We start from the raw sequence: 13,693 nt of genomic DNA on the forward strand, positions 1-13,693 counted from the left end.
ATTTTGAATATATATTTTTTCCATGGTCAATAAATGTTTTTTTTTTTTTACTTTAACTTTTTTAAGAAATCCTGACTAGATTTAAAATTTAGTAAGTCAAAACTGTCAATTTTTTTGAAGTAATTATCAAAATAGTCCTTTCCTCCGTCTAGATTCAGATCCCGCCTCAGACTGAGGAGATACACTGGCTCCACTTCTCCCCCGTCGAGGGCCACTTTTACCACCGTCAGCATGAGGTCTGCTCCCAGGATGCTCTAGTAAAACTCAGGAAGATCTCCGACTGGAGCCTGAAACTGGGCAGCCTCGACCGCCGTACGGTCAGCACCATTCTGTGTCCTCTGCTGAGGCTGCGTCAGGCCTGCTGCCACCCGCAGGCCGTCAGAGGAGAGTTCCTGCCCCTGCAGAAAAGGTAGATCAAAGGATTTGGGTTAGATCATAGGGCCACAACGACGTGTTAGCATCTGATCCAAGAGCCATATTATCAACATTCATGTCAGTTTTTAGAATTATGACCAATCTGAGCATTACCACAGCAAAGATGAAAAGGCGTTTTTGTAGCCTTTTTGTGCATTTTTTTTTTTTTCATTTTGTGTGTCTTTGGAGTCAATTTGTCTGCTTTTGTTGTCATTTTCATATTTTTCTGTCATGTGAATTTTGTTATTTTATTTGTTATGAGTCATTTTGTGTATTTTTGTTGTCCTATACTTTTGGAGTCATTTTTTATTATTGTTTTGTGCATTTTTCTTTCTTTTTGTGGTCGTCTTTGGGTTTTTTTTAGTTAGTTTTTTGTAGTTATTTTGTGTATTTATGCAGTTGCTGTTTGCATTGTGACGTAATTACGGTGTATGTGCATTTATTTTGAGAGCCACTTAAATTAAACCAATGGCTGCACGTGGACCCCGGCCCACCATTTGCCCATGCCTGGGTTAGGTTCTACAAAAGTGATATTTCATTGCATCGACAAAACATTTATCTGCTTATTATCATAAACATACTGTGACGTACTCCAGTTTAACTACTGATAGATTGCACACTGGTGTTCTATGAGAGATCATCTTGTTTACCATTTAAACATGTTTGATTTCACAGTCGTTCCGATCTTACGTATTGTTTCATGTGCCGTGGGAGAACCAGGTTCTGTTCAGTTTGTAATCAAAGTATTTGGCAGTTAATGGCAATTAATATTACTATGGCTATGTTCACACTGCAGGCAAATGTGACCCAAATCCAATCTTTTTGCTTACATGCGATCTGACCCTGTATCCAATCTGTTAAAGACAGATTTTTTTCAAATCCAACTCAGGTCACTATGTGGTCCTAAATCATATGTGTTTTATTTTTTGCAATGCGACCTCCATGTAATTAGCCAAGGTGGATTTGATGCACATTTCATATGTTGGCGTCACTTTATAGCTGCAGCTGTAGTCCTCTGCTCAATATGGACCAGAGAACAGCTTTGAAGCATCCACTGTTGATTAGGGAAGGGCGATTTTGCCTAAAACAAAATCTTTGATTTTTTTAAAGAAAAATTTTCGATTCGATTTTCAATTTTCTTTTTTCAATGCACATAAACATGACTGCAGACATCAGATATATTGTAAAAAAAGTGCAACTTTATTGCTGTGATTGTCCTCAAGAGTTAAAATTCAATAAATCGATTAAATCGATTTTTTGCCCTGCCCTGCTGTTGATACAATCATTTTCTTGCACAAGAACATGGTTTACCCTTAGCTTTGATACATGGATCATGTATATAGATCCACTGTCTCTTGCGTGCACTGCACACCTGTTTATGTTTGATGTTTGCTTGTTACCCCGTGTGCTGATCTGATGTTGACATTAACGGTTGTTTGTTAATAAAAGTGGGCTTAAAACTGAAACAAATGTAAATATGTCATTTTTATGAGGAAAAAATAAGGTTTTAACTCTCGAGTTTGGGTCAAAGCTTGAAGGTGCATACCATAACTGGTCTGTGTTTAAAAGCATATCAGCACCGCCAAAACAAAAATATTTGGCTCTCTTTTTCTTGTTCCTCATCTTCCTCTGCACCTGTTCAGTCATTCTCCGGCTCCCACTGCACATAACCTTTGGGACAAATGCAAAAATGCACATGCGGGTCAGTTCGGAGCTACAAACTGTTCACACTGGAATCTGATACAGGTTACATTTTAAATGGTAACGTGAACTACCAAACAAGAAAATCAGATCTTAGCAAAAAAAAAATCAGAATTGAGCATTAAGACTTGCAGTGTGAACTTAGCCTTAAGATTTCTTCTATTTTTATTGTTAAAATGTGTGAAAATGTGTGAAAACGCATTGTAAAAAGAACTATATAGTTCTAGGTTGTTTACATGACAAAAGCAAAGAGCTTTCTTAAAGGCAGCTGCAACAGTTAATTACTAGCCTTACTATATTAACACTGGTAATTTGTTAATGGTAATTTTGATAATGGTACCAGTGTTGGTTTAAAGCCTTTTTTGTTGTCACTTTAGCAGTGTGTGCTACTTCTATAGCGTTAGTTTAATCATGTGTGTGCCTTCTTCTCTGTAGCACCATGACTATGGAGGAGCTCCTGAAGTCCCTGCAGAAGAAATGTCGAGTGGAGTGTGAAGAAGCGCACAGACAATTGGTGTGTGCACTCAATGGTCTCGCTGGGATTCACATTATCAGAGGTATAGAACCCCACGTCCACACTCATACTCATGCTGTCTTTCTCTCTTAGTTTCCCATGGGATTCAGTTCAAGAATGACACATTTCACATCTTTGTGTCTCACCATGTTTTGTGTAAAAAAGATATGCATATGTGTGTTGGAAAGGTCTTTTCACTAACTCTTGGGTGTTAAGTGTCAATTAGGATTTCTTTTCCCGCCCACAGATGAGTTTGTGGAGGCAGCAGAGATGTATAGGGAAGTGCTGCGTTCTTCAGAGGAGCACAAAGGCCGACTGAAAACTGACTCATTGCAGGTGTGTAGCCTTTGTCCATTCATGTGTGCTTAAAGAAAACATCCAGTTCTATGGCTTCAACCACTAGTTACATTTCAATATAATTAGGTCTATGTGACTGGGTAAAGAATAATTTGTCTAATACTAAAGTGTTTAATGTTTCCTTTGAACCTTTTTACGAATAGAGGCTACATGCTACTCATAACCTAATGGAGCTGCTAAATGCAAAGCATCCTGGGATTCCTCCGACTTTGAGAGATCACCGACTAAGTGAAGAGGTAACACACAAATACAATAAAATGCTGTGAAGAGAAGCACATTGGCAATTGTGATATTTGCATCATGTTTTCTCATCTTTTTTTATTACTCTGATTTAATGCTTATTATAAAAACGTGAACATATTTCTGTGAAGTTAGTATGAATGGACTTTAGATGTCATAATAAATGGAAGTAGAAAATGTCAAAAAGTCTTTATTGGTTTTTAATAGTCTTTCTTTTTATTTTTCTGTAGGCAGAGCAGCTGCGACAGCACTACATGACCAAGTACGACTCTGAAGTGGCAGACGCCCATCAGGCCTTACAGCCGGTGCTGCAGAACATCAGAGAGCTGAAGAGAAAGGTGAGAACAGAAGACAACAGTTATTACAGTTATTAGTGTCAACTATCACTATCACATGACTTGTTGACATTAAATTGTTGGAAATGTTACAAATCTTAAAAAAGCAAGCCTTATGCTGCGTTCGCACCAAACGCGTTTCGAGCGTCAAAATCGCGCCTCACGCCCGTAGTTGGACGCTTGTGCTCATTGAATCAGTTTGACGACCTGCTGACCTGCATCGGCGCTCGCATCTCCTACCAAGACACCAACTACAGGCGCTCTATTCCAGCAGAAGAGCGCCTGTCCATCTGTCTCCTGTTAGTGTTATTTTTTTTCATTTTTCTGAATACGTCACGGTTGGGGAACACTCCTGATTGGTCGATGCGCCGCGATATACCCCAAAAGTTAAACAATCCCAACTCTCACGTCGGCCTTGTTGGAGGCGCCGGACGCACGTCAAAAGCTTGAAATCTCAAAACGCACAGCGTCTGTCGCGCATCAAGCTTCAAAATGCGTCGCACAGGAGGCGTGGGACGCGCAATGCAACCTCTTGACGCTCCTAGAAGTGAGTCTACCATATATTTTCTATGTAAACCTGACACCGTTGACGTGACGTGATGTGTGAACGTGCTATTAGGTTTGTTTAACTTTTGTCCTCTTTATTGACTAACATATATGAAGAAATTAATATTTTAATAAATTAAATAAAAACTTTGCTTCATTGCTACATTTAGGGTAGAAGCAAGTAAAAGGGTTCGGCATGATTTTAGGTGATCTCTTCTTTTAGCAGAAGGATAAGAATGGTTAATAAATATAGTTGGACCAGGACAGCATTACATGGTGAAAGATATGGTTTTAGTTTTCAGTTTTGGTCACTGATCTGTCTACAGGTTTATCAGTGATGTTATTCAGGAATGCAGCATTTTTCTGGAGTAGCAATGATCTATTGAAAACGCTGGTGGAGATCTTTTTTAAATTTTTTATATCAGATGAAGACACTTCAGAGTTTGTTTTGATCTCCACTGTAAACGCTCTTTTATTGACTTATTGAAAAGTTGCATTGTGGGATGTGGAGTGTTTTTACTTCATTCTCTCTGTGATTTCTTGTGTTTCTTCACTCAAATAAAAACATTTCTCTAAAAATGTTCCTGACTTTGTGCCCAGGTGAAGCTGACGTCCCCCTGGTGGCTGGAGGTCATTCAGAAGGCGATACGTAGCTCCACAGACGACGACCTTGTGCTACGTATCAAGAACGAGCTGACGTCCAGCTACAAACAGCAGGCTCACAAGCTCTCCATGGCAGACAAGTCCGCTCTTTTAAAACCTTTCTGCATGAGGTCCATGTTTTTCCACTAAAGCAAACGCTAAAAAGAGTCGTCTGCTTGTCAGGTTTCGTGACGGACGTGGGCTACAATTTCTGCTCACCACTCAAATGCAAGATCTGATGAAGTCTCAGAAGACGGTGCAGGAAGCAGTGAAAAACCTTGAGGGACCAGCTTCACAGAAAGTTATCGATGAGGCTACGATTTGTCACCTCAGACCAATGCGACTGCCACTTAACAGGTATGACAACACCTTTAACGGCCACTTTGAGGGGTGGACTGGCCATCTGGCATACCGGTAATCGTCCCAGTGGGCCATCAACCCAAAGTGGGCCGGTCTGGTGCCAAACAATAATGAAAAAGGGCAAAAATGTGCAACAACGGGGTGGTGTATAGCTCAGTGGGTTGAGCGCCCGCCCCATGTACAGAGGCTGTAGTTCCTCACATGCAGCGGGTCCAGGCTCGATTCCCGGCCTGGGACCCTTTGCTGCGTGTCATTCCCTGCTCTCTCTGATCCCTTTCCTGTCAAGCAACTGTCATATAAAGGCCACTAGAGCCCAAAAAATCCTTTTAAAAAAAAAAAAAAAAATGTGCAACAAAAAAGAGGCCAAATGGGAGAAAAGGAAACGAGTGGTATTTATTGGACAAAGGTAGCCTATTTAAATGAAAAGTGTCAAAAATGGTTCAAGGAAGGGCAAAAATTGGATAAGAATGTCATACCGTTTGCAAAAATGGGCAAAAAATTAGAAAAAAGGGACAGTTATTGGCAAAAGATACCTTAAATCGGAAAAAAGTGTCAAAAAATGGTGAAAAGGGGCAAAAATGAAACAAAGGAAGTTGGAAAATGGGCCAAAATAAATTAGTAAAAAGGGGGTAAAATTGTTCCCATTTTAAAGTTTACTGTGGGATTAATATTCAAAATTAGGACATAAAGAGCTACATGTTGAGCATTACGGACTTAGTAACAGCCTTATCACGGTTTTAATAAATATTTGCAAACCTAATTTTGGTAGCCTCAGAGCAGACAAAGCCTTGCCCCCCCCCTTAAGGTCTTTGGCTCCCCCCTGGGAGGTCCCGGACCCCAGGTTGGGATCTAATGGCTGAGAAATTTCTTCATCGTAATAGAGGCCCCCAAACAGCATTTTGCTTTGGTCCCCACAAAGCTAGAAACGGCCCTGCATGTTAGTCTGGTCTCACCCCTAGTGATGACATCACTTTTGTTGTGATCTGACATTATAATTAATAAAAATTGAGTGATTGATCAGTTTTATTCCTTGAGATATGTGTTTTATTTGTTCGCTATCAAGGAAAGGACTTTGCTTTGTAGTTTGCATGCGAGAAAACGCAGTGAGATCTGTGGACTTCTACGTGGCGTCACTGATAATGTCGTGGGCTGATCTGGACACAAAATGCCAGGGTGGAATTTTTTAGGGTTTTTTCTTTTCCTATGGCATGATGCACTTTGACATGGATGGCAGCAAAGCAAACATGTGACTTTGGACACTCGTTGTTGTTAGTTATCACATACCTAATAATCATGTTGTCACATTTCAGTTGTGTTTTCTGCAAAGCAGACGAGCTTTTCACAGATTACGAGTCCAAGCTGTTTTCCCACACGTAAGTCAATCCAAACTAAAATAAATAAATAAATAAATCGCATAATTTAAACTACCAAGCAGCGTTTGATCAAAAAATAACACCTTTACAGAGTCAAGGGTCAGACAGCCATCTTTGAAGAAATGATCGAGGATGAGGAGGGGCTTGTGGACGATCGCCTGCCGACCACGAGCCGAGGTTTGTGGGCGGCCAGCGAGACCGAGCGCACCCTGAAAGCTATCTTGTCCTTTGCTAAACTCAAACGGATGGACTCTGAGCTCGTGGAGGAAGGAAACACGTTCATGGAGCTTTTCGAGACCTGGAAGAAGGAGTACAAGGTCAGTATGGGTGGCACCAGCAAATCTGCAGATTTGAAGAAGCCATATTGGGTCAATTACATTTTTCAATTACGAGTACAGTTACCACCATGTTTTCCAATTACAATTAAATTCCAATAATTTTTTTATCTTCAGAAAGTCAATTAGAATTACCTTCTCAATTAATAAAGTTAAATTTCAATTACTCACAATTACTGAGCCTGATATGAATAACTTAATAAAAGTTAACCCTCCTCTTGTGTTAGCTTTCTGTTAGCATCTCTTCTAATAACGGTTCCTCAGCTGTAAAATAAACTAAAAACAAATATCTACCATTTAATTTATTTCCTATCTATTGGTTCACTTGTTAGGCTTCCTAATCAATGACAATATACAGTAGGTTTTAATATTTTTTGTGTGGGCATCTGAGCCTTTTTTGTGTCAGACCCAGTATACCCCTCAATTTCATTTTTTTTTAGATGGTAAAATGTGGGAAAGGTTGATATGAAACATATTTTAATAATTAACTACACCTGTATAGAACTGTACATAGAACTGTAACATGGTTCCCCGGTTTTGCGTCAAATTATAATTGACATTTTTTATTGAATTGTCATGGCAATTACAATTAAATCTGAACTCAATTACAATTTCATTACAATTACGACAGCAACAGTTTTTAAAAACTGAACGAGAGCAGATTAATGTGTATTTTATGAAATGTACTTTCTGTATTGAGCTTATGGTTAGTGTTTACAAGTAATGACAGATGTTGAATGAGAGGATGTATTTGTCCAGGTGTGTTGCTGTAAATGCGAGGTGTGTATGTAATGTACAGGTGTGATGCTGTACATGTGTGTGCGTGGGTCAGTGAGAGTGCATATTCTGAGTGTTCTTAATTGATTGTTCTTGTGCATTTTACTTTTGTAATTGATTGCTTGTTATTACAGGTTTTATACATGTAACCAGGGACTACAGATTAAACTAGCTGTTGAGCTATAATCTAGTGGAGAACATCTGTCTTTTATGAGCGTCATGTCTCCATGCATTGTCCCTTCAAATAAAGACTAAACTAAACACCATAATTGTAATTAATTATCAATTACGTGATAACAGTTCAAATTGACCCTAACCCTGGTGTGTATGCAGGCAAACAAGGGATAGGGATACCCATATGCAAGAAACAAACATGACAATGTGTCGCAAAAAAGGTTACACTATGTGATGTTCACCTTAGAAGACAGTTACAAAAAAAAGGGGGCGGGGGAGGGGAACATTGTACAGTTCGAGAAATTCAACTGTGTGTGACTCAAACAACCACTGTGCCTGTAAATTACACATTTAAAGGCAGAATCTCCACCACTCAGTAGTTTGGTCTTTCCCAAGGTGCTCCATGAGTACTGGATGGTGCTTCGCAACCACGTGTCAGCCATTGATGAGCTGGGCATGGCTACAGAGAGGCTCCGTGTTCGACTACCTGACGAGCCCAAACCCAAGCTGCTGCACATCATAGAACCACACGAGGTATTGGTTTATTTTACTGCTGGAAACCATCCCTCACTCAACTAATCTTATGTCTTTACAGCAAGAGGTATAGTAGCTACTACTTAAAATAAAAAAATACAATGATAATGATAGAATAATAAAAGAATATTCAATACTTTAAAAACAGATTTTTAAATTCAGATGGAATGCACACATCTTATTATGTAAAGAAAGCTTTACAAAGTGGTTCTCAACTCCTTTTAACCCTCTTTATTATGGAAAGCGACCGTGGCTCAGGTGGTAGTGGGTCGTCTTCTGATCGAGAGGTTGGGGGTTTGATCCCAGTACCTGACTATGTGTCGAAGTGTCCTTGGGCAAGACACTGAACCCTAAGTTGGGGGGCAACTTGCATGGCAGTCCTGTCCCACTGGTGTGTGAATGTGAGTGATTGGGTGAATGAGCTGATATGTAAAGCGCTTTGAGACTGTTTCAGTGTGGTTATAAAGCGCTATATAAATCAAGTCCATTTAGTCCATTTACCAAAGCCTTTTGAGCATAAATTTGATAGTAGTAGATAAGTAGATAAGTAGATAAGTAGTGCTCAGATTTAGAGTACATGTACTCAAAAAGTGTCACTATTACTACTGGTAAACCGTATATGCTAATAAGGGGGCGGGGAAAAGCATATTTAGGCTTGCCAAATTATTACAACCAATCTGCGAGCTGGATCTGGTTATAATGTTTTGGCTTTACTACTATTACTAGTACATTAAAACTAAAAAAAAACAGTCTACTAGTACTACTAGTGATATTTATTTATTTAGCACACATTAAAAAACAACATTAAAGGTACAAGAAGGGAACAAAGGTCAAATGGCTTATATAAGAGCTCCACCCCTTTCAATATACACAAACAGTTTAGAATGTGGGCGAACAAATAAACAGTTATATAACAATGAAACTATGATATATGAAGAAAAATTATATGTAAACAAAGTACACAAAAATCAATATCAAAAGACAAATGAAAATATTGAACAGAATCACAAAAAAGAATCACAAACCTAAAATAATGTACACATATACATACACAAGTATACACATGCATTTTGAGTCTACTAGTAGTAGACTTTTTTGTTTTACTCGTAAAGATTTTTGGTGCGCGACTCCCTACTAGTGAAGCAAAACCTTTACTCCTAAAACAAAGTAATTGTTTATTACTTACTAGTATTACTAGTGATCTAGAGACCTACACTATAGGGCAGATTCACTAAGATCTGAAAAAAAGGGTGGTAAACCAGGTGCGTCCCTAAATCCTTTGGCAGTGCTGTTTCCTCACCTGCTGTGGGGAATTTACTAACATTGCAGCGCTAATAGACGTGGTTGAGACCGCCCCTATTTAAATGAGCGTTATGCTCATTCAATGTGGAGAGGTGTGTGCACAGAAGCACAAAATTACATTTGTAGAAGTTAAATGGGAGGCAGGTGGACTTCTTTGTCTGCTGCACTTTCAGTAATGTAGAAAACAAAATAAACAAATAAAAATGCTGTTTAATAAACTTTAAAACCTAATGTTTTTTGTTCCCCCCTAATTTAATGTGTTTTTTCCATCAATTCCTGTAACTTTGCTCTCATCAGTCCATGGAAAACGTCATTCAGCAGGTCTGAGCTCCTGAGCAGCGCTGTGTCACGCTCATTTGTGAACAATGTTCCATCGCTGCGTGAAATGTGCAGCTGATCAGCTGATTCTGGCCTGCCATCAACGCGTTACGAGAGTTTGACGGTCAAAACATGGAGAGAAAGACATCTTTGTGACACGCTGAACATGCACAGTCCTGATTCCCTGGGGTTTGTACCGGTTATTAGCGCGTGGAGTTCCGTTTGCACACGTTTTAATACCCTTAAACCTTTAATGAATCCGCTCCTATATCTTTATCTGATAAAAAATATTTAACCTCCAGCAGCTTTAACTGTGGTTAATATCACTGATATCAAAGTTATGCTGAAACAGCTTTCCATACTTGATTGCATTCATGACCTTCAATCTCCTTCCAGGTGGATCAGAACAGAGTGAAGCTTTTGAACGACCAAGCCGTGGCCAAGTCTCAGCTCCAGAAGAAGCTCGGGCAGTTCCTGTACCTCACAAACCTGGAGAAGGTAGTTTCATAGACCCGCTGTCCACATTCATCCTGCTTAATGTCTGCAAAGATGTCCTCTTAAACGTAAACGTATGATCGTTTTCATCAATGTCGTACATTTATTGTTCAAGTCCCAGGACAAGTCTACTGGAGGACTGAACCCAGAGCCGTGTCCCATCTGTGCCCGGCCGTTGGGTCAGGAAGTGAGTGCTGGTAGCTTCATGTGGTCACTTTATTCATCCTAATTGTCTTGTTCTGTTAAGTCAGGAGAATCATTATCACATATACTTCATTTATCCCAGGGGGAAATTGCTTTTTTTTTTTTTCAGATGCTCCATAATATTTTGAATTGAAAGAGTCGTCACTAAAAATGTAGAAAAAAAGAAAAGAAACCTACATAAGTACAGTAAATAAAGACTGTACATGTTTGCATAGACATATGTATACATATAGTGCATTTGTTGATTTTGTATATGTGAATGGTGAGTGGAAAGAAATAATAAAGCAAGAATAGGCAGTTTGATGTAGTGTTGACTCATTTTTACAAATATTTGTGGGAGGGCTACAAAAGATTAACAATTCCAAACATTTCCAGTTGATTTAGATGGTTTCTGTCTTCTTCCCAGTGGGCTGTGCTGACATGTGGTCATTGCTTTTGCAATGAGTGCATCGCCATCCTTGTGGAGCAGTACAGCGTAGGATCGAGGCGACGAGCCATCAAGTGCGCCATTTGCAGGCAGACCACGTCCCTCGCAGAAATCTCCTACGTTTTCACTACCCAGTCGTCCCATCAGGATCAAGACATACCAGTAAAGGTAAGTCAGCAGCACTGACATCTGGTGATTTAAGTCAGTGGTTCTCAACCTTTTCAGCCTGCGACCCCCAAAATAAAGGATCCAGAGCCCCCACTGTACCTGAAGGTGGTTGAACACAGGCATGAACATTGAAGAACAGTCATGTGGAGACAGGGCCATCTGTAAGAAGGATTAAAGCTGGGAGATTTTTGGGGCCCATCCATAAAGTCACCAAATTGATGTTCCATTGTTCTATGAATCTGTGATAACCACATTTATTTATTTCTCTGAATAATATCCACTGTTATCCAGGAAGTTTAGTATTATTTGTGCCATATGATCATCATCTTATTATCATTATCATCTTAAAGATGTAAATCCTTGCTTAAATCAGAAATAAAAATGGGTTAAAAGTGACGAAAGGTGGAATAAATTGGTGAGATGGGGTTTTAAAACCACAGAAGTTGGTTAAAAGTTGCAAATATGAGTGGCCAAGTGTCAATATTGGAACAATTAGTAGGAACAATTAGTTTAAAGTTGCAAATAATGGGTATGACAAATTTTTAATGTGGTTAAATTGGCAAAAGTAAGCATGAAATATGGTGAAAAGAGGACAATAATGGATTAAGATAAGTGACATTACGGTAGGAAAGGGTTTAAAAGTGCCAAAAATGTCTTGAAAGTGGAAAAAAATGTGCAGAAAAGGCATTGAAATGTGATGGTGAAATGGGAGTAATGTAGCAAAAATGCATTAAAAGATGCAAAAATTTGGCAAGAAAAAGTGTTCAAAATAGGTTAAAATATGGAAAGTTTGGTGTAAAAAAAATTGTTCCGAAAATATTGTTAGTTTCTTGAAGGCATTTGGCGACCCCTCCCAGGACTCCTTTTTTAGGTCACAACTACATCATAACCAAGGTAGAGGCTATAGTTAAAGTTACAGCAGAGCATTGACATATTTTCACCTCATGTTGTTGCCAGGGGAGCCACTCCACCAAAGTGGAGGCAGTGGTTCGAACGCTAAAGAAGATCCAAGTAACGGACACTGGAGCCAAGTGTCTGGTCTTCTCCACGGTAACTGCAAACCAACTCTGCTGTGGAGAATAAACGCTTACTATTAAGTAGATGTTTGTTTGGGTCTAACTTGCTTTGTCTTCTCTGCACAGTGGCAGAGCGTTCTGGACATCATCGCCAAGGCCTTGTTAGACAACAACCTGGACTTTTCTCAAATTAATGGAATACACAAATTTCAGGTTAAAAGATTAGCTTTGCTCCACCTGTTCCGCTGTATAGTGTTCATTCTTAACAGGAAATAAACCATTTTTTTCCTATGATGGATGATGATTTAGATTTTAAATGTTTGCAATTTGCTGTAACTTTTCAGGAGAATCTCTGTTCCTTCAAATACGATGAGAAGATCAACATCCTCCTCCTTCCTCTCCACACGGGCTCCAACGGGCTCAACATCATCGAGGCAACCCACGTGTTACTGGTCGAACCCATTCTCAACCCAGCTCATGAGCTCCAGGCCATCGGCAGGGTGCACCGCATCGGCCAGACCAAGTAAGACTTAGAGACCTGAATATGGTTGAACTTATTGTAGATTCGTGCACATCTTTGCCTCATCCTGCAATGTGGCTCACATCATTGTATTTCAGTTGATAGCTAAGGATAGACTTCACAGGATGCGTTTATTCTCAAATGTTTAATCAAACCATTGGAAACAACTTGAACTCTAACACTATAACATCTAATCATTTTCTAAACAACATAAGAGCCTTTGGCCTCTCTTGAAATTTTGCCCCAATATAATTTTTCACCCCCTGCATTAATAAAAACCCTTTTAAAATAAAGATACATTTTATACCTTAGTTAATGGCAGGGAGAAGTGGTAAGAATTATTAAGTATTACCAGTGCATTACTGTAGTTTACTTTACTGTAAGAAAAGTGTTTAAGGAATTTTTGACTGATTTGTTCAATTTTATGCCTCACTCATGTATTTTTATGGTGTAAAAATAAATAATTGCTTAAAATATTTATTAAATAAAATAAAGAGATTAAATAGAAAAAATTGTAATAAAAATATATATTTTTTAAGTTTGGCATGAAATCTCTTTTTTTACAATAAAGCAAGAGTGATGAAGTTTAACATTAATAAGTCATTTTTATTTATTAAATATAAAGGAGTTATATACTGTGTGAAAACCAAAATAGTATTTAACAGTATTTATATATTTCTTATATATCCCTTCACTTAAGATCATTTTACATTCAAAAACCTTTTAACAATGTTATTTCTTTTAAAAATATGCCTTTATTTATATGTTTATTATTATAGATGTGTGTTATGAAATACCACCTGCAGAATAAAAACACATTTTCTTCTCCTGTCCAACAGGCCAACGTTTGTCCACAGATTCCTCATTAAATCCACCATTGAAGAGAGAATGCAAACGATGCTGAAAACAGCAGAAAAAAGGTGTGTCCTCTCAGAAACATA

General features: G+C 38.7%; 1 protein-coding gene across 3 annotated transcripts in view; it reads left to right on the plus strand.

Moving 5' to 3' along the window:
- The window catches only part of shprh (SNF2 histone linker PHD RING helicase), a 28,491-nt gene that overhangs the window by 12,516 nt on the left and 2,282 nt on the right, over window positions 1-13,693 (plus strand). For all 3 annotated transcript variants that reach the window (XM_028437255.1, XM_028437256.1, XM_028437258.1), the window contains 17 exons: window positions 153-409; window positions 2,551-2,672; window positions 2,877-2,965; window positions 3,130-3,222; window positions 3,457-3,564; window positions 4,708-4,850; window positions 4,933-5,106; window positions 6,420-6,482; window positions 6,574-6,799; window positions 8,165-8,302; window positions 10,319-10,420; window positions 10,533-10,604; window positions 11,028-11,216; window positions 12,174-12,266; window positions 12,359-12,445; window positions 12,577-12,755; window positions 13,592-13,672. In XM_028437255.1, coding sequence (XP_028293056.1) covers window positions 153-409; window positions 2,551-2,672; window positions 2,877-2,965; window positions 3,130-3,222; window positions 3,457-3,564; window positions 4,708-4,850; window positions 4,933-5,106; window positions 6,420-6,482; window positions 6,574-6,799; window positions 8,165-8,302; window positions 10,319-10,420; window positions 10,533-10,604; window positions 11,028-11,216; window positions 12,174-12,266; window positions 12,359-12,445; window positions 12,577-12,755; window positions 13,592-13,672 — 2,216 coding nt within the window. The remainder of the gene's footprint in view (window positions 1-152; window positions 410-2,550; window positions 2,673-2,876; window positions 2,966-3,129; window positions 3,223-3,456; window positions 3,565-4,707; window positions 4,851-4,932; window positions 5,107-6,419; window positions 6,483-6,573; window positions 6,800-8,164; window positions 8,303-10,318; window positions 10,421-10,532; window positions 10,605-11,027; window positions 11,217-12,173; window positions 12,267-12,358; window positions 12,446-12,576; window positions 12,756-13,591; window positions 13,673-13,693) is intronic.

The sequence above is a fragment of the Gouania willdenowi genome, chromosome 22, assembly GCF_900634775.1.
Source record: "Gouania willdenowi chromosome 22, fGouWil2.1, whole genome shotgun sequence".
In the NCBI taxonomy this organism is placed as follows: domain Eukaryota; kingdom Metazoa; phylum Chordata; class Actinopteri; order Blenniiformes; family Gobiesocidae; genus Gouania; species Gouania willdenowi.